Raw genomic sequence first — 21,911 nt, forward strand, 5'->3', positions numbered from 1 at the left:
ACACTTCACTGTTCACAAGAAAGGTCTCTGGCCAAATGTTAAAGACAAAGTTAGACTATGAACTTGAAACGTCCTGTTTGAAATGCACACATACGCATCCTCTCTCTCTCAAACATACACACGATTTAACACAACTATTAATTTTTAAAAGAATTGAAGAGAAATCAAATATTGTGATTTTCATATGCCTTTTCCATTATAGTTATGGCTCAGTTGTGAAATAAATAAAAAGCATGTAGATGAATAAATTGTTTCTCATTTTTTGTGGTTATTGATCAGATTGGGTAATCAGTATTATTTTATTGGTCAGGTAAGGATTAAAAATGTAACATCCTGACTCAAAATCTTGTGATTTTTTTTTTTCCCCTACTACAACTGCTTCATGACTGTCTAAGTTAGTTCCACAGGGAGCAAATCAGTAACTAATAAACTACATCTGACTACCACCCAGCTAACAGCCCCACTTCTAAAATCTGAGGTAAATAATTATCTTTTAGCCGGGGTATCTTCCTCTGAAACTCTTTGACCTATTTAAACTTTTTTTTTTTTTTTTACTGCACTTCTTTTATAACTCTATGGATTCAAAACAAACAAACTTCTCTACCAGCAGAGAAACAGTCCACGAGGTGCAAGAGATATGCTTGGGACCCTGAGTGAAACCAGAGGTGGTACAGGTTGGTTAAATGCTCAAACTCTGGAGCCAAACAGATGCTAGTGCAGGTCGGCAAGGCCTTGAGCAAATTACTTTTCTTTTGCAAAAGTGGATAATGAGCACCCTTCTCAGAGGATTGTTAAGAGGATTAACTGCAATAAAGTATTTAGTATTTAAAGTATTTAGTTCAGAGTGTGGCATGTATGAAGCATTTATTAAATGGTAGGTGCTAGAACTTTTAACCTTGTTGCAATATTATGAAAAGTATTAAATGGAACAAAATCATTGCGTCTGAGATATCTTTAAAAATTAGGCAGCGATTTTGTTTTGTAGCTTCTTTATTACAGTGTTAAAAGGCTTTACTATGTACTACTGCTATGTTTTGGTTAAAAGCCATCTGTTTATTAAGATTGATATTTCAGGAGAGAAACATAAATGAGTCTTTCATCTAATCAATCTCTGATACCTATCATTGTTCCTGGGTGTTCTATACAGTAGCTGTCAGTTTTCCAAGAAAAGAACAAAAGATTAGTCATTTTTTGCCTAATAAAATCAAACAAAAAAAGCCATGTTGCTGCAACTGCCAAAATGCTTTTTAAAAGCTTAGTTCTGACATACAATATAAAAATGCTTATGAAAAACATATTCAGTAAACCACTCAAAAATTGATCGTTCATCACTAGTCTCTTATTCTCACCCAACATTGGTTTACTTAATTATGCCTTTTAAACATTTCTAAGAGCTTTAATAAACACGTAGTAGAAAAATGTGTGAAAGACTCATGGGGCAATTTTTTTTCCCATAGTAAAGGGTTTGGTTAGCTCTGTTATACTGAGTTACCTGTTTTGTTGTTTCGTATTTCATAGAGTGATTTATAATGTTAGTGCCAGCATACCTAACAGCATTTCACAATGCATGAATTCAGAAAAAAAATATACAAGTTAAAACAATAGGCTTTAAAAGTCAAACTGACATCTGAAGGCTTCTTTCTGAGAAACTTCACACTCAGTAAACAGTAACGCCACCAGGAGAAGGATGGAGACTAAAAAAAAAAGCCTTATTAAGAGATGAGGGGTGGTCTATTGCCAATATTTGAGAAACACTTACAGTATATTTAATTAGTCTAATTACATGGTGCACTTACAGCTTCTTATTAATGCCCTCTGATAGAGATATATGGCCTTGAAAGCTCAGTGCCCATAGCGCCTTGAAATGAACTTGGATAATGTCCAGGAATTTCCATTAGTCCCCATACATTTCGGAACAAAGTACTAGTAAAGTACTTTGGCCACCTCATGCGAAGCAGTTGACTCATTGGAAAAGACTCTGATGCTGGGAGGGATTGGGGGCAGGAGGAGAAGGGGATGACAGAGGATGAGATGGCTGGATGGCATCACTGACTTGATGGACCTGAGTCTGAGTGAACTCCGGGAGTTGGTGATGGACAGGGAGGCCTGGCGTGCTGTGATTCATGGGGTCGCAGAGAGTCGGACACAACTGAGTGACTGAACTGAACTGAACTGAACTAGTAAAGTACACAAAACACATGGTGGTCAAAAATGTGGTATCTTTAAACATTCAAGTTTTTCTGTTTGATGCATTTAGCTAACATAATATGTCTCTACGATCGTTTGGAGAAAGACTAAGAGTGACATGACAGAAAATTTGTATTTTATACCTTCAAATGATAATTAGGATGGTCATAAGTTAACTTCCAAACCCACTAGTATTCACTCATCCTTGGGCACTAATGCTCCAGGCTGCCAACACATGCTATCAAAGGACTATTCACAATCAACGTGATACTCACTAGCAGGAAGCATGTGATTTTCACCAAAAAGCATACTGATTGTATTACCCAGTGAAGCAATGTTCATCTATATTCAACCTTCCATACTGTTTGAGATTTAACACAACAATTTCATGGAAAGAGAAATATGTGGAACGCAGAACCATGTGAAATCTTGGTACTAAGTTTTATTTTTAAAACACTGCAGGGATTATTGCCTTTAAAGAAAATTTCAGTATCAATAAAATATGAAGAGCTGTTTCATTTCAGAAATTCAACTTGTATGCATTCTTTTAAGTTTTTCTACTTAGAAGGGTATAACTGCAATAAAAATTTTACTAAGTTGAAGTTTTTTACAAAACACTCTATCCCACAAGAACATCTTAAAGGTCAGCCTTAAGCGTGAGGTTCAAAATTGAATTGATGGAAAATTACATTTTCTCATTTATCATTTAAATACATACATAAATCAGGCATCCTGAATACACCCATATAACAAGTGCACACGAATTTTTCTCTTAATATTGGGCAGTGAACTTGTATCTGATGCTTCTTCCAAGGGGAAAGCATATTGACAGTGACTTTCTGTCAAATAATTGTTGCTTCTGTTATTCTGGTTAATATATATAATTACGCTCAAATGAATGTGGATGAGTTAAGCTGCTGACATATTTAACTAATTTATGGGCTTTTAAGGGATTGTCTTCCACATAAATAATTTTGAAAGCCTATAAGATGAATATATACTGATATATAAGCAATAATTTTTGTCTATTGGTGAAGAGAACAAACACAAGCCTATATTTTAAAATAAAAGCGATCAATCTGGACTAACATTTATTATGCCAAATCTAGAATAAATAAAAACCATTCCTTATTATTAATAGGCCAGTTGAGTAACTGTCCCTGAGATAAGGTATAATAATGTAACTTTATAAAAATTCACGGTTTTTACTACCACAAAGAGAAACAAGAATGTGGAAATTATATATCCAGGTTAAGTCTGGACAGACCCAAAGAAACTACTGGGTTGATAATACATCAGTCAACAGATTAATAATTTTAAACCTAAGAAATTAATCTGTACGGGGGAATCCTGGATAGAATTTAAGGCAACATTTATACATTTTTAAAAGAAAATTCATTTTAAAGAGATTCTTTCAGTAGGAAAGATGAATGATAGCTTCCAAATTGTATTCTCTAATATGAAAACTTGTAAATTACCTATGCTGAAGAGAACATTAACCATTTAGGTACCAAGTACTTCTGCACTAGTTCACGTCATACCAGTTTTAAAACAGCCTCAAGAGAAATACTATGAATTGAATATCAGTGCTGCCTTTTTTTTTGGCAACTCATCACTGAACCAACCTAACCATAGTTGGCCTGTATACTAGGAAGTACAGATCATATTACATTGTAAAATTTCACTTGCACAGGATAATATATAACAAAGCAGAAAATTAAAATGCTTGATTATATAATGTTCTCTTCTAGCAGATAAAGGTTTATAAATTCCTGCAAAATTTTACCCAAGGAACTATGAATACCCTTCTCAGAGGACTGTTAAATCTGTTTGAATATTAATATAATTTTTATGGTCAATTTCCAACTTGTTAGGAATTAACCATATGTGAATACACTCCTCCATTGTGACCCTACTAAATACTGATAATATTTTATTACATAGTATCTACCTTAACTACATTCACATTTAGATAAGTATACTTTAAAATGTTTTTCTTATTACTCTTTTTAAATAGGCATGACTAAGCGTGTCCACATGAAATAAAGTGATTTCTAAGTTGGTGGAAGCACTTGAGAGAACCAATAAGGTTTAGAAGAATTTGGTATAAACGCTGATGATGTAGACAGGAAAAATCTATTTGATGAGATTCAATTATATGATTTTTGAACCTTCCCACGATAAAAAACATCGTCATCTGTAGCTGCCTATAGGAATACTTATAATCTTCAAACTCTAAAAGTACGTTTTAGAATTTTCCTCTCAATACTGCTGAAAAGTTTTTCTTTTGTTTTTTTTAAAGATTTGGAGAATTTCCAAAGCATCTTTTTTCATTTGTTTTGGCTCTGTTGCAATGCAACAAACACAAGTACTTTCAGTATACTTCCCTATTGAAATCTATCTGCCAGATTTTGTGCATTGGTAATTGGTAATTAGAATACAAATATATTCTTTTCAGCATATAGAGCCATCAGGCAGCTGAAGTATATTCTTTTGCATATTTGTGGGTTATACTGTGAAAGGACCTAGTATACCCAAGGTGAGCTGGGTGGCAAAGTATTCATATATTAAAGCCAATTATATGTCATACATAAAAGGGCACATTAGCTACTTGAAAAAATTCACATTTATTTACTGTCAAACCGTGTTAAACTTTACACTGGATATTAGTGATGGGCTCATTATTAACAGGTTTACACAAAGGGATGAAAAGAAAGGCAGAATTTTGCTGAAACAATTTACATTTCATTAGAACTTTATCATAAAATAAATTAATTACTAAATATAGGCAGAAGGAATATGGAAGAGTAATATTTATGTTTTATTTCATTTTTTAAAAAAGAATAGGCACCTTTTGTTCACTAGAAAGTTTGTGAGAAGTGCCCAGTGCCCTCGCTGCCCCCTGTTCAAGAACAAACAGAGGGGTGACACACCACTTTTTCTAGATTTCACCACATTTGTGCAAGGCATGGCATAACTGGCTTCAAAGAGTTTTTTCCCCCATAAAACACGCTCTTTTGGCAATAAGAAATTTAAATGTAAGAATAAGGACTAACATGTCAAAGCAGAACACTGTATACAGTGGAAAATAAGTGAAAATGGGAAGAACTTACCATGACAAAGTGTAAGGAAAAACATTTCATAACATATGTGCAACCAAGAGCTTTTCACAATATTTTCTTCAAACTCTTTAAAATTATTTTTAATGACAATTCTATTTCAGTTGGACACAAATGTATTTATTTTACCCTAGCAATAGAACAAAATATAATTTCTTTAGCCATTTTTGAAGAGTTCATTGTACAGTTGAGGAAACATATGAAATAAGGCCTGTGGCTTGATTGCTAGTGGTTAAACATGTTTTCAATCTTTGCCTTAATGTAAAAGGTTTGCAGTCAACTGCAAACTGCTGCAGAATATCTCTCCTGCTTTTCCAAGTCTTGTCAGGAACAGTAAGGTACAGTAAATTTGTCCCACAGGATTTTAAAGCCTACGTCTTGTATATAATACAATGCAGGCCTACAAAAATGGTGCAGCCATATTTACAAATTTAGTTCACAAACTGCTGCAGTAAAATGGCTGGAAAGTTCTGTTTTGCTTGTTTCACAATTTCTCTAAACAGCAGCAGAATCTTAAAATACCTGGTTGGCATCTCTTTTCTTTGTAACAAATAATTCATTTTAGTATACTCTGTGTATATACAAAGTTTTTTTATGTTTTATAAAAATTCACAGAACTGCAAGGTTCAGTCATCTTTTTTTTTTTTACACTGGAGAACCACAGGTCAACAGGGCCATCTTTTCAAGCGGAGTTTGAGGGAGCTGCATAGGGCCAATGGAGTCTGTCTGTATTCACTACTTGCACGTGGCCTCTGGAATTCCTTAGTGGCACTATTAGAGACTTGTCACCAGCTGCATTTGTCCTTCTCTGACGTCTCCTTCTGGAATACACCCTTCTTTGTTAATGGGGATTATGTAACCATCGCTATTGCCCCTGCTGATCTGGTAGCACATCTGAAGCTGGTGGCCAGCTCCAAGGTTTGGCATGCTCTTATAGTAGATGTCCTCATTCTCACTCCTCCGGGACGGAGACAGGTCTTCTTCCATGTCGGGGCTGCTCTCCTGATAGGGAGAGTCCCTAAGGTTGGGCATACTTGTGTACAGAGAGTCTCTGTTGGGGGACTGGAGATGGTCCTCGGCCTCGGCTGTCAGCTGGGATACGTAGCTGTCAGTCCCCTCAGGCTTCGCTTTCTTCTGGGGTTGGTACAGAAGGGAGTGAGTCCTCTGAGGGATGAGCGGGGCCTCGAGTTCTTTGTGATGGAGCTCCAGTCCAGGATTGTCACCATGCATTAGAGATGAAGCATCTGCCACAATAGCATCATCTTCGCTGCTGCTCCCTCCAATCACAGGCTTGACTGGCAGTGTGAGCTCGAGGTTGTGAGCCTTGCTGCTGCCCCGTAGGTTGTTGTGCACTAATTCTGAAATGATCATCTTCTCAAAAGCGGTATCATTCAGACTTAGTCCACAGTCCACAACCTGCACGCTGTCATTATAGTCCCCCTTGCGCAGTGAGTAGCTGTTGTTAAAATTACCATTTAGCGGTAGAGTATCCATGGCACTTGTATCCCTGGCATTGTTCAGTGAATGTCCTAAAACAGAAAAGGAAGGGATCCCATTACTGTCTCTGTTCCTGATGAGAGGATCGTTACTTCTTTAGAACAAAACTTTTTAATGTCGTTCAGGACAAAGTTGTATTCGAAAGCTAACACTTGGGAAGTGTCAGGCTTTCTCGCGTTCCCAACTGTAAACAGTTGCAACCCCTTAGATAACAGGAACAAGTGTGAAAAAATAATACTGTTTTCTGGGGAGGGAAGAGGGCATACAGAATATTGGTTTATCAATTTTGAGGAGACAGTATTTATCAATTGATTTTTGGTCAAATCTCTGACACTCTTACAAAGAAGACTTCACTCCATGCCCTTGCATAGTTAATGCAAAGCAATTCATTAGTGACATTTACATTTTAAAGTACGAGACTATGGTTTATAAAAATAAAATTAACAGAATTTGTCCTAAACAACACTAAATTAAAAGGGAATAAGTCACATACAAAAACTGAAGGCAAATGTACAACATAAACCCACAAAACTGGCAAGCAACTCTTTAAACAACATTCTAACATTTCCTTTTTCTGGAGATGAAGTAAAAAAAAAAAAAAATAATGAAAAAATGGACAGACACAAAGATTTCGTGTTAAACAAAGATAGCCATCTCTCACACTGACTGGACCAGGGGCCCACAAGCACCATCCAACAACATGATAGACAGCAGGTGGAATGACTCACTTTGGACAACTCACATCATGTCTGTCTGCTCAGGCTATCTGGCCTAAGAGTAGCTGATATACAAAAAAAAGTAAAATGATTTATTGTAACATGATGAAGAATTTCTGAGCTTCTCAGCAACTTAGTCAGAGCAAGGGTTCAACAAATTAGATTACCAGCAATAGCAGCCTTTTGCTTTTTCATTGAATATTTCTTATGATTTTGAACTTTTGTTTTGGTACTAATACTCTAATAGCAATGGCCCCAGGCTTCTAATAGTCAAAGTTTGCCTGCAGCCCTGCAGTCTGCATCAGTCACAGTGACAGCTTCTAATGAACCAGCAGAGTCTACTGTACGAGACTGGCCCACAGACACCATGGGCATGGAGGTTAAACGCAGAAATGTTAGGAGATTTCTTAAATATGGGTCACAGAAATTAAACCAAGAGTAAGTATTAACTGTGGAATGGGAAAAGGGTGTCAGCCTTGGCTAATATATTTTTATCTCTAAAGGAATGAAAGATTGGATACATCTGCTGAAGATATGAAAAGAGGTTTAGGAGGAAAAAAAATATGATAACATGCTCTCTTTGTATTTTTCTAGACACATAAACATGTAAACTAAGACATCACAGTGCTTCTCAGGCAGATGAAAAAAAAAAGTTTAAGAGAAAATGAAATGGTCTGTACCATGGAAAGTTAGGTTATTCATTCTCAAAATCCTAGAGAAAAAAATCACTTGTCTACAGATAGGTCTGAAAAAAAAAAGAATGAAATGATGTTACTGAAATGAAACTGACCACTGTGAGGCTGCTGCATTGTATGCAAGGCTTGGAGGAGTTTAGGAAAAAAAAAATAATTCTTGGAAAAAATAGGAAATTTCCCTTTTTAGTGCTCACTCCACTTATGAAGCTGCAGATTATCCTAGAAAACTCATTGTCACAACCAATAAATAATTCATAATTGCTCAATTAATTATTAGCAGAAAATAAGAAAATAGGAGGGATCATATTGTTGACTCATGCGATTTTAAAAATTCTGATCCAACTTCTACATTTGAGAAATTGACAGTTCGGTTCGTATTATGCTCCGTGGCACATATAACAAAATGAAGTAATGACAATTCTTTGCAAGGCTTCCTTCAGCCTGGCTGACATGATTCACTAGCTTTATAAATTCATATATGTGCCACAAATTTTAGAAGATCTATTACTAGGAAACATCTGATGTTTTAAATTACAGTGACACAGGATCGGTCACTAGCATTTGTTTCCTCCATAGAGTGTCATTTTTCTTTCTTTGTATTGTTGTTTAATAAATATAAGAATATATACTGGATAATCCAAAAGGTGTTTTCTATGATATACTGCAGATCTAAGCACATCTTTGGCTGGTTTTGAAGAGGCAACTTTTTCTGCCCAAGTTCAGGTAATTCACTGGAAGACTTTCCACAGCCTGTAGCAAGATTACTGTGGGAATGCAGAAATGATAAGTCAATTATTCAGCATTTGGGTTGACAGTACCTCAGGCTTTAAGAAGCAAATTATTTCAGCATTGCATGTACTTAAGTATGAACAGCATTTGCTACAGACCTCTATTACTGACAAAAGGCAGTACATGTAAATGTACTGTTTCAATTTGGAAACATGTGAGTTGCAAATTGTGAACCACTTGCCCGCTGAGTCTACTTCATGACTGCTACTTATGTTTTAATTGTGCCGGTTAAAAATCATGCTGAAAAAATTTACATTTGATAGGCAAAGTTAAGTTTTACTCCCATACTTGTCTCTCTGTAGGTTGCTAGAGGAAAGCATAAGGAAAGTAAGAAAAACAAGAGAATGAAAAGAGAAGCTGCAGTTACGTTAAAAAAGAATTTCAAGAAAAAAAATGGAAACGAAGTTCTGTGTTTAATTTAGTGACAAATATCAATTGCAAATAAAAATTTTATGCTAATAGTAATTATGTAATAACTTTCCCCCAAATCTTGCAAATTCTGTTAATATTAAATATATTTTTAAAATAAATAAGCTATTAAAAAACATAATAAAATACAGGATGGGTTAGTGACAATCTCTCCTCCTCCCCCCCAAAATAACTACAGATAGAAACTAACTAATATTAACTTTATTCTCAGAGTTTTTTAAGAAAAAAAGAAAAACTACCATAAAGCTGCACTATACTATAGTTTGGTTAGATTGATAATGCTGGATGCAGTTTTCTATACCTAGGCATCCAAATTATCTTTATTAGCTAAGTCATGCCAGAAACAAACTCTCTCAGCAAGCTTTAGAGTCAACTGAATAGTATATTACATAGATAGGATACCTCTAAATGATATAAATCTTGAAGATGGGCTCTCGGACCATGTGATGTCAGTCCTGTAATAATATATTAAGATTTATGCCACCTGTGTCAAAAACATGGATAATTATTTGTAAATACTATCACGACTGAATTTTTACTATACTATAATATAGTGCAGTTTTAGAAGCCTGGCATGGGCAATACCATAATTCTTTTTAATTGAGAAATTAAGGATATAATAATAAATATATGGCAACTTGAGTATTCTAGAAAAAGGGTAAAGATCAGAGCTCTGTTTAGCAGCAAAGAAAGGTAGTTGTAGTCGTAAGTATAAGCACACCTGGTGAGTTAAACACAGGAGCTGAAGGGGCATTACATACAACTGTTTCAGCGAGCAATGTGTTATAGGGGTTGTTAGTGCCGTGGGGTCGAAGAAGAGGGTTTGTTAGTAGGTAATTGCCAGTCATTCCTAAAGCAAAGAAACAGAAAAAAATACATCAGTTCTCTTGTTTTAGTGTTACAGTTGCAGTAAAGTACTTTTTGTATTCATCAAGGGTAGTGGATAAGTTGGCAAAGGAAAATCTGCTGAAATTCTCTGACTGTATTTGAACTACTAATTTGAAGGAGAAAGGGGAGAGGAAAGTTAAATTTCAATAATTCACAGGTGCTTTGTAAGTCCCCCAAGTAAACACCTGCTGAGGATGACATTTACTAATTTATACAAAATCACTGTTAAACAAAAATGGCAATTAAATGCACAGAGATCAACATTATGTTTCGACATGTTACTGCTTAATATTAAAAACCTAACCACTGAAGCCCAGAAGAGGGAATCTCAAACTTTCAGGATTTACAGGTGTGGGATTATCCCTCATGAAAACATCTGTGTTAATACCAACTTTGACACAAGCAGGAGGAAAAACAACTTTCACAAACATGTAAAAAGTATGACGCATTGCACCAAGCTTCTCTTAGTAAATGCAAGAGCACACATGCTGAGGGGAAAAAAAGAGACTGCGTATAATGAATTATTAGACCGTTCACCGATTCTATGTAACAAGACTTTGCCTTCTATGATCTTATTTGCCAGGTTTCAAAAATGAATCATTGAATAATTCATTTCCTTTTTGATAGTCATCTTAACAGAATTAGGTAAAACATCAGAGCAATGGAATAAACACACATTTCACTCATTCTAATTGACAAATTACAAACCTTTCAATACTTATCAAACATATGTTTTGCATAGCTAATGTAATTTAGCTAAAAATATTTTAAAATTCAAGTTGGCTTTGATGCCATACATATGCTTTTTTCATTTTAAAACAGAATCTCATCAGAATAATGCCAACAATGAAAAACGTCTTTAATATTTCATTGTGATAAAATATATTAAATTATAACAGTACATCAAAACTGAAATTACTTGATAAGTTACCTCTAAGAACATATAAAATTTTTTTCATAATACATTAAAATTTACTAAGCTTGTACTCAGGAATATGTGTCTGTAGATGCACTTGTGTCCTTATCTTGCTAAGTTATTTTATTTGCCATATTAATTTAAGTTAGAATTATACTGATTATGTGATAAGGCTATAATTGTAGACACATTAAAAATAACAATTCAAATGTAAAAATTACTTCATAAGTTCTCATGTATTTTAATTATTTATGAAGAGTTGCTATGTTTTAACATTTACTTTTTGAAAGAAACATAAAACAGAAGAATTTTACAAGTAAGATTTTTTACTACAAAACTGGCACTGTTTAATGTGAGCAGTATTCTAATTATATTAATTTTTTAAGAAGAAAATTTTCATAAATGTACATTTAGAAAGGAATAATTTGTATCCCTAGGAACATATTTTAATCTGTGGCAAAGTATGTTCTCAGAAATTACATTTTCCAGCCTTATTCTATTAACGTGGAGTTTGAAATTATACTTTTTGCATTACATTACTGAATAAAAAGAATTTATATGTACTTTAATAAAGGATAAAAGATGACTCAGCAGGTTTAAGAAAGAGCTTATGATATAAACTCATTTGAGAGAAAAAGTCAGTGTTTCCTCTAGAATTATTGTAAATTGGCAAAAGGCACAAAATTTATATAGTAAACTCAAATTTTCCTAGTAACTGACCTTGATTAAGTGTTGAAGTGCTATTGATGTCACCTGAGATAAAAGAAGATTCAGATTGTTTTCTCACAGTGTCATTCCACATCCTTCTTATACGACTCTATTAACATAAAATAGCAAGACACATGTTATGTTAGCTTTCCCAAGCTTACCTTACATTAAAGAAACACAAAGATTTACCTTAAACAATCTGTGCAGGATTATCTTTTGACTTAAAAAAAAAATGTGTATTGATTCTGTTCTTAAACTAAGGAAGTCTATACTGCTGTGTTTCTTTATTAAGGAGTATTTAATTTTCTAATCTTAAAGAAATTTTCAATTATTGTCTTTGTTTAAAGTGGAGATGATGGTTGACTAACAAATGTTTATTGAATGTTCCCTGAGTCCTGTATTATGTGAGCTTAGGATATCAAACTATTGTGATGTACTTCTTAAAGAAGTATACCTCTCGAAAAAGGATGTTTATACCTAAAGAAACATCTTGCAGAAATACTTAAGAAGATATTAAAACCAAAAAACTAAGAGGGCAAGTATTTTCTACCTAGATATTATACTGAGAAGACAATTAGTGCATCTGAACAGAACATGTCTCAGAAGGCATTCTATAAAGAAGGTTAATTAAAGATGCTGTCAAAGTCTTTGTTACCTGTGTGCCAGAGGAATAGCGAGCACTGGTTCTGGTGGTGGATGCCTTCACTGAGCTGTGGGGACTCTCAGTCGGGAGGCCGCCGCAGCAGTATGAATGTCTGAAGCACTTGCCATATTCTTTTCGTACCTGCATGGAATAACCGCGAGACCAAGGGATTAATATAAACATACTTGCTCCTCTTGCTCTCTAATTAAATGAGCAGAGGAGATGAAAAGTTCCACTAACCCTTTTCCGTGGAGATTACAAAATCAAATTCAATTGAATTGGTAATCGGAAAAACACCTCTGTCCACTAGACAGTCCAAGAGGATTTTAAAGTGTGATATAATATGTAGATATATGCTTTCTACCCCGTTATTATAGTGCAAATGTTATTAATTAATACAGTGGTAATATTTTAAAAGCCTTATTCTAGCAATAGCCTTAGTCAACCCAATTTTCTATCTCATGCCAAGAAAATAGGATAAAAATTTAGTATTTTCCTTGCTTAATTACATTTAACCACTCGTAATTCAGTCATTTAAGTTTCATATGCTTTATGTCCTCTTAGGTAGGTCAATACATAAACTTTAACTGGACTGCACAGCGTTGTGGGTAACTTCTTTATAATGAAAGACTACATTGGCATAAGAGTAAAGGGGAAATAATGTCCTTTGATACATATGCCGTTAATTAGGATGGAATGTTTTCCTCATTTTCTGATGTGTCTAGCTGTTATAACACTTAGTGTAGAGAGTCTAAGATGCTTATTCACTTCATTAGCACATAAGGGAACTATTTATGCAATTTCCACTCACATTAACGAGTTACCCACGTAATTTCCCTTTTCCCCTGAAGCCTGGATATATGAATAGATAGAAAAGTTCTTAGGCCTAAATGAAAGATTACACTTTAAAAAGTGGAGTCCAAGCAATACTAAATAATAGGGCCCCACTTAGGTGGTCAAGAATTGGGAGAAGTGGGGGATATTTCTGGATTCTGTGCAGCTATATTTTGGCATACAAATATGCTTCATGTAGCTAAGAGCCAGACTTTGAAATTATAAGAAGGAAGGATGAAAGGCTGCACATGAAATTATTTTTTTCTGGTAGGTTTCAAAAAACACTCAAAGCCCCCTGACAACCCTCCACACCCCCTCCCTGCAGATCATAGTTCTATGAGCACTATCACTGCAAAGACCAAAACTCTTGACACTTATTACTTGGGAAATTAGAGAATTAAAGTCACTAATGACCCTTTAGATCTAAGTGCACTTGCATTTTCATTCTCTTAGCTTTATTTAATTATAGCTATTAGAACAAATAACAATGTGGTTGAACTTTTAGACAAAGTATTTCCTTTGTCTAAATATATTCACTCAAGCAGTCAGAACCATGATTTTAACTAAATCATCTTATATTATGTTCTAACAACTCATCATGGCAATATCCAATACAACGTATCCAAGACTAAGTAGAACTTGTTCAAATGAAGTGTAACACAATAACTTAAAGAGATAATTGTTAATTAACAAGCACAGCAAAATCTCTGCAAAATTAATATGCAAACCCTATGAGGAAATAATGACAATGTCCTTCTTTTTCTGCTAAGTTTATGCTTTATCAGAAACATCTGACAGAAGTTATGAATATGTGATCATCTGCATGTATATAACCTGTTCATCTATGTAGAAAATATATAAAAGCCAAAGTAATTACAAGGTCATACCTGTATAATGTTTAGCAAGTTAAAGTTCAGTGTTATTAAATAAGACATGATACATCAAAAAAATTTTTGCACCTTTAATGGCTATTAACTGCTCTGAAATGCTATATAACCAAGACAATGGCAATCACAATGGTATTTTATCCAAATAATATACCCTCTGGTGTTGGTTTTGCCTAATGCCTATACTGCTATGAATGTATATTATCTGTCAGTATTGCACATTCCACTGTCATTATCTCAAAATTATAGCTTATTCAGAACTGATGGAAGTAACAACACTATCATCTTGTCAGGACTGAAAACTTAATAGTTTTCACTTTCACAATTCTATTTCTCTGTTCAATTTAGTGACCAACTAATAATAACAGAATAAAAAGACTACATTAGATATGCAGACAGGGAAAGGATGATACCTAGTGAAAGGCATGGAAATTTTAAACTTAAATGGCAGCTAGTTTATTCTCTTAGGTTTACATCTTACAATAGATTAAAAATTTTCACCTGCAACTTTAATTTTTGAATCATTTTGGAGGACTCCACTTAACATTAAATCAGGACAAAATAATAAGATGTGAAATATGAAATTATTGGGTTTTAAATTCTTTCAAAATTACTCAAAAGGCAACATTAATATTCATATTTATATATCTTATGCTTTTAAAATTTACACCACTTAACCTTATACTCAAATTTTGTTCTGAACTACTGCATTCCTTATATTGAGAAAGAACAAGATTATTTAAATTCATTTTTATCTTGTATACCCTCTGCACAAAGCATTTTTGTAGACTTTGAAGAAAAAATCTTACAAGTATCTAGTTTATAATATTGCCAAATTGAGATTCAAGAGATGACTGGTGTTGACATATCTTATATGTGAAGCCTGAACCTCCTGACTTGCATTACAATTAATTTATGAGTAAAATATGATGCTATTCATAATATGCCAGTGGTAACTTAAAATCTCTATTAAATGTATTATTTTCAAATCAAAGAACAAGTAAGCAGAGCCTCCAAGTGTTTTCACTTACTTTCTTTTGGAGAGCACAGTGGAAGATGAAAATGAACACTCCCTGGAAAGCATTAAAGATGGTGAAGAGATATGCCATCACAACAGTCTCCTCATTAATAAAAAGCAACCCGAATGACCAGGTTAGGCCAAGAAGACAGAGAAGAGCGAATGCGCCAAGCACCCAAGACCTGAAAAAATAAAGTGAGTTTTATTAACAGATTCAATGAGAGAACAACACATATCACACTTAAATATTAGCACATCATTAGTAGCAGTTGACTTTCTCTATGTTCATATTCAAATTCAACAGCATTTTGGCTTTACCCTTCCATTGATTAAAGAAAGAACAATAGCATTTAGTACTGCAGTCTCCAGTGAAAACAGCAACAGCAGGTATGACCTTTTCTTATTCAGAATAAATAAGTATGAAAACTATATTAAAATACAAGGTGTAAATTAACCCCCATGACTTTATTGTCTTTTATGTGCATTGTGGTAAAAGAAATTAAGGAGTCCTTAATTAGTTTACTCCTGTATTTTTATTCCTGTGGTGCACTCATGACACTGAATAATGTGATACATACAGAAAGGTTAAATGGCAGATAATCACTTAACACCTGAACTTCAGATTCTAGGAAACTAATCTTAGGTGAACCTAAGGTTTTATAACTAAAGCATGAAGAAGCCTAGCTGAAATGGGACAAAAACATGAGAACAACTTCAAAATAAAATAATTTTGGAGAGATTTCATCATGAATAGCTTAAGGAGAAAAGAACTGTAGAAAATAGGACGGAATGAGAGGATTTAAAGTCAGTGCATTCCATGTCTAACTAATGATCTTACTTGATAAATGGCTTATTATCTTCATAGCTAGAAAGCATTATAAGCAGAAAAGAGAAACAAAATTATTAGACAGAATTAAAATAGAAAGTAATAAGAAAGCATTTATATATTTTATAAAATTAGTCAAAATTAAGAAAGTCAAAATGCAGAGGCAAGCAATTAAAAAATAAAGGCATATTATAGTTTAAAATACTCTAGCAAATAAGATATTCCAAAATAATTATAGAAATTAAGGGCAATTCATGATATTGACAGATTTGTAAAAATATAAATCATGCCATATATTTGTTAATGTAGGATTCTACCTTACCCAGGTAAGTCCGTATTATAGTAGCCATCACAAACACGGTAATTACTGGTGTAGATGAGAAGACAGAAAGAGGAAAAGGAAGAAAAGAGAGAGATGCTAAAGATTAGCTCTCTCTCTTACCATGCAACATGCAATGAAGCTGGCACTAACCTATCTAAAACATCTAATTTAAAACAATTACCTTTACTATAAGATCTGCCATTTTTAACATTTAAAATATTTTCTACACCCCATTGTAACCAACGTGAACAATATCTCCTCAGATTTTAAATTAACTCATATTTTAAAAAATAACTCTGAAAATGCTATCAATTTTTTTCAACAGCTATCGATTTTTTCTCATTAGACAGCACTTTTTCCATTGATATTTCCATTTTTTCAATCCTGAATTAAAGTAAACATTTATTTAATTATCATGAAAGCAACAGATAATCTCCAAGTTAACAATAGTAATGGAGCAAATTCTCTTAGGAAAACAGGATTAGAAGTAGAAACTGCTCAGAATCCTTAAATCAAAAAGTCATTTAACAAAACAAACTTAATATAATCATATCAGTCATGCAAACAGGAACATCATTTTGAACTGCATTTTAAATTTAAATGAGATTGCTAGTTTATGGAATTTCCATAAAGGCACTAAAACAGTTTTTTGGCTCTAGATCATGACAGAAATTATTATCTAATTTCTGACCAATGTCTGTGACATGGTAACAGTGAGGTTCAACCTTGATAAGTAAAATTTCATTCTGAATAATTTCTACAGTTGAAAGATGGTATTCATGAATTTGCTGTGGGGAATATCTTTCACTCAGTTTGTCAAGCACTAAAATTAAAATACAAAATACTTACTTAATGTTTTCCAACCTGCTAGAATCTGGTTTTAATGTGTTCGAGTGCTTCACCATTTTGCATAATGTGATCACCAGAAAGATAATATTTAGCTGTTACAACAAATAAAGAAGGAATTAGATAACTATGAGAAAAAGTTAAATACATCATTACAATATACTTAATGGGTTGATGCAATTAAATATCAAAAACATGAGTATGTGGTAGAAACTGACTCAATTTTAGTTTACTTATCATTACTTATGCAATAATCAAGTTGAGTCTACATGAAAAATTTTCTGGCCATGTATGACTGATTTTTTAATAGATCATTTGACATGAAATTGCAACCTCATTAAATAAGTATCATGTGGTGATGATTAAATAAATTAGAAAGCCTAGTGTCTTTAGCTAGAGGTACCCCAGGGCCTAAAAACCACCTAATGAAAATATGAAGTCAGTTCTTTAGAAGGGGCATTTATATTATGCAGTTTATAATGGAAATATCTCTGAATTTGGGACCCTAAATCTTAGTTAAGAGTCTAGTTCTTGATTTTGACTGATAAAATGAGGAAAATAACATTTGAACAATCCTTTTGTAAGGTAATGGTTAAGAATCAAATGAGATAACATATGAAGTATGGTCCCTGGTTATATAAACTAAGATAGACTTTTAAAAAATATAAATGTATTTGCTATTTTAGTGTTAAAGGACATCATTTCTTTTTTTCCTGATGTCTCTACACTGAATGGAAGTAGGTAAATTCTAAAGAAAGGCTGTTTCGAGTCCCTCTAAACACTCAGTTATGCAACAAATAGTAACTAGGGAAGATGGAACCTGACATGGAAGAACAGTCTGGGGAGGCAACTTGAATGAACTTCAGAAGAAAAAGGGGTGTGTTCTGACTGAGAAGAGTTAGAGATCTGTAATTTGCATTTGCTTCTACGGAAGCCTGGCAGAATGCTACATTGAGTGAAGGCAGTTCCACTTTTATGCTCCAAAAATAAAACTATGCTAAATTGCTCTTGGATTTTTTTTTTTTTTGACATTTTATTTCTTGAGAATACTACTTTAAAAAAGACAAAATGAAGTTATTTTGTGAGCATTGTAATTAAGTGCAAGCACAAATGGTATATTTAGAAGTATGTTAAGACAAAAGCAATTCCTTAGTTTTAAATAATCCACATAACTCTGTTATAGTAACATAATTTTTACTGAGTCACAAACCATCTGATAAAGTGATAAGACTATTTTACTCATACATCACTACTTCCGATTTTATAATTAGGAAAAATGATGTAAGGCGATAAAGAAAATTTCCAAGTCCTTCCTAATGAATTTAGGAACAGAGCAAAAGCTTTAATTTAAGCTGTATATCAGTCATTTTGCCTACTGTGCCTTGTTATTTCTCTTAGATGTAGAATTTCCTCTTAAGGACTAAAATGAGGTTAATGGGAATAATTTGCAAGTGCTGGCAGATTGCATTCCATTGTTTGATGTTAATTACTTGAAGACAAAAGAAGCTCTTTGCTTAAAAAAGCACTTAAAAATTAATTTCTTAAAATATTGGTCTAGAGAAAAAAGTAAATAATTTTGTAAAAAAAGAAATTTCTAGCTTTGTATTCTGGAGGTTATAAAGTCCAGTTAGTCATATATAAATAAAAGCTTACATTTTCAGGGATATTACAGTATCATGCATTTCATTCAACTAATTATTTATTGACCTTACTGCTCTACACAAGAACATGCTTATTGTATTGTGGGTAAGACACAATTTTTTGCCTTTGAGAAATTAGGGACATCTTTCTGATAGTACAATAAATATTTAATTTGGTTTTTAAGGAGTCATGGTACAGTTTACCTCTATAATTTTTGTAAAGGCAAAATCAGCAATGTTTTTATTTTTTATTTTATGTAACAGTAAGCCTTAACCAGGACAATTTAGGAATGATTAAAAACAAGTACTCTACATATCCTAAAAACAAACAAACCAAAACCCATTTAAAGAAACAAACTGATTACAACTCTTAGGTAAGAATGGCTGCCTTAACAGCTTCAAAGTTAAAATCATTTAAACGTTTTGACCCTTCTTTTTGAAGGTCCTGATGAAACCATTTATTTATTACCAACTTACAGACTTAGGGTTGCCCCTCCACTCTAACACTTTTTCTTAAATAATTTTCCAAAGCACAAAGGGCCACAGTTTGGAGCTAATTATTTTCTAAGCATATTAATTATCCCCTCAGGAATAAAATAGTAGTACATTTAAGGAAAGAAAAGATATTATCCACTGTCATGTCAAAACTACTAATACAAGGAAAGAAAAGAATGTGAATGTGAAAAAATATGGATGTATCAAGTATTATGCCATAAAAAGAAAATGAGTAGAAAATGTGAAATTGTGGGGGTGAATCCATCCAAACATATTTTTCAATGAAGAAAAACCAAGCAAAAAAATCAGTTATTTAAGAACTAGCTCATTTTCTAATAAAATTGAAATAAAAATGAAGTGTACCTATGTAAAATTAGAGCTTAAGTATGATACAAGGACATTTTTTTCTTGTTAAGATAGAACTAACCAATTTGGAACTGCCACAGAAAACATATTTCATTTAATCCTTAAAAAATATCTCCCCTTCTTTTCCCTTACCCTACTGAGGGTTTCTTAATATATATATGTTCAGTGTTTCGTCCTAGCTGCAAACATGCGCAAAACATAAAGTTCAGACAATACAGAAAATTACAGGGAAAAAGAAACAGCACCATGAACCTATAATCCTATTCCAGAAGTGCGTGCGTGCTAAGTCGTTTCAGTTGTGTCCACCTCTGTGAGACCCTATGGACTGTAGCCCACCAGGCTCCTCTGTCTATGGGATTCTCCAGACAAGAATATTGGAGTGGATTGCCATGCCCTCCTCCAGGGGATCTTCCTGACCCAAAGATTGAACCTGCATCTCTTAGGTCTCCCGCACTGGCAGGTGGGTTCTTTACCACTAGTGCCACCTGGGAAACCCATTGAATTGATTATTTTACAAATTTGTGATGTTGAGTATATGACCAAAGACTACTTGGCTGCAATTAATATAGCGTCAATGCTGAGATTCAATATACTATCTTCTAGCTCCATGGCCCAATCTTGTCAATAAAATAAACCAGTTTATTCTGGTTGAGAAAATTAGGAATCTCTAGCAAAACAAAGATAAACTATACAAAGAGTTTTGTAAATTTTTTAAAAAGGTTCCACTTCTCTATAGAGTAATCTAATTTACAAATCAATAAGAGATGATAAATGAAGATATAATATTAATATATAAAATTAATACATAAAATCCTGCATGAATGACATAAGAAGGTGTGCTCTTCAAATGATTCCCACTTGATGGACTTGCCCTAATAACCAATTCTCCATTCCCTTTGCAAAATACAACCATCCATAATCAGCAAATGGCTAAAATGCCCACATGCTATTCCTACTAGCCAAACTGTACACCGAATAGTTAGTTTTGTTTTCTTAAACCTGATTGTGCTAGTTATATGCACACACAGATAAATATCACACAAACCAATAAAATCCTGGTGGGGAAAAAAGCTGTTGTTTCTAACTTATTTAAAATTGCTTCCAAAAGGTGTTTTTAAAGTGAGTCTATTTAAAAAAGAAAATCTAAAATCCTAGAAAAATAATCATAAAACCACAGTAGAATTCTTGTATCAAATTCTTTCACAAGTACCTGTGAATTCTCCAATTTACAGAAACTGAAAATAAAAATTTAACCAAGGCACTAGCAGTCAGGTTGCTAAGAAATTTAGTTAAATCTGAAACTCATTTAGTCTATGAATTATGATGATACACAATTAATGAGACAATGGTATCTTTATTAGGATATATTATCATTATTTTAAGACAAATTATGAAAAAAGACATGCAGGAATTATTGTGAATCATATAAGTAAAAATGCCAAGTGTGAAATATTTTTCTTCAACACCACATTAAAAATCACTAATATATATTATTTCTGAAAAAATATGTCTACTGTCGAAGAATTGAACATTTTAATACATTATCACCAAATACATGAGTGAAATATTTTCTGAAATTAAACAAAATATTTACTGAAGTATAAACAAATTTTTTAAATTTTGGTTTAAAGTTCTTGTATTTTCTCCAGTGTCTAAAACTGTAAATGCTAATTTTTAGTGTCATTGATAAAAATTGTTCCTATGATCTTTCTCAAGAGACAATGCATTCAAATAAGTCATAATTTTGTATAATAATACATTTCAATAGATTTTTTTTCCTTTTCTACTCTTGTTCTTTTAAAATATAACTATGCGAATCAAAACAAGAAACAGAGCAGCAAAAAGAAACATCTTTGACAAAATCTATTGTTCAAAATAGTCACTTGAAGACTGATAACCTTAGCTTCAAATGACATACTGAGTGTTTTCGTCTTAGCATTTTGCCTATGACATAAATGGCTCTTTCCAGCCATATACCTTTGTGCCTTTTATTTTTCTATTTAGAGTAAGTGATTTCTTTCTCCTCGCTTTTTTCTTTCTGACTTATTTTCCTGCCTTTCGTATGCATTTAACAAATAAAAGAAATCACA

General features: G+C 33.2%; 1 protein-coding gene across 14 annotated transcripts in view; it reads right to left on the minus strand.

Moving 5' to 3' along the window:
* Nucleotides 1–4,795: 4,795 nt before the first annotated feature.
* The window catches only part of ADGRL2 (adhesion G protein-coupled receptor L2), a 302,557-nt gene continuing 285,441 nt past the window's right edge, over nt 4,796–21,911 (minus strand). For 9 of the 14 annotated variants that reach the window (XM_044944794.2, XM_044944795.2, XM_044944790.2 and 6 more), the window contains 6 exons: nt 17,324–17,415; nt 15,340–15,508; nt 12,600–12,728; nt 11,957–12,053; nt 10,154–10,282; nt 4,796–6,835 (listed from right to left, as the gene is read on the minus strand). In XM_044944794.2, the coding sequence (XP_044800729.1) occupies nt 6,081–6,835; nt 10,154–10,282; nt 11,957–12,053; nt 12,600–12,728; nt 15,340–15,508; nt 17,324–17,415 (1,371 nt within the window). In that variant the 3' untranslated portion in view covers nt 4,796–6,080. Of the gene's footprint in view, nt 6,836–7,531; nt 7,585–9,834; nt 9,917–10,153; nt 10,283–11,956; nt 12,054–12,599; nt 12,729–15,339; nt 15,509–17,323; nt 17,416–21,911 lie in introns of all 14 variants that reach the window. The other 5 variants (XM_044944799.2, XM_044944800.2, XM_044944801.2 and 2 more) reach the window with 5 other exon arrangements.

The sequence above is a fragment of the Bubalus bubalis genome, chromosome 6 (assembly GCF_019923935.1).
Source record: "Bubalus bubalis isolate 160015118507 breed Murrah chromosome 6, NDDB_SH_1, whole genome shotgun sequence".
NCBI lineage: Eukaryota > Metazoa > Chordata > Mammalia > Artiodactyla > Bovidae > Bubalus > Bubalus bubalis.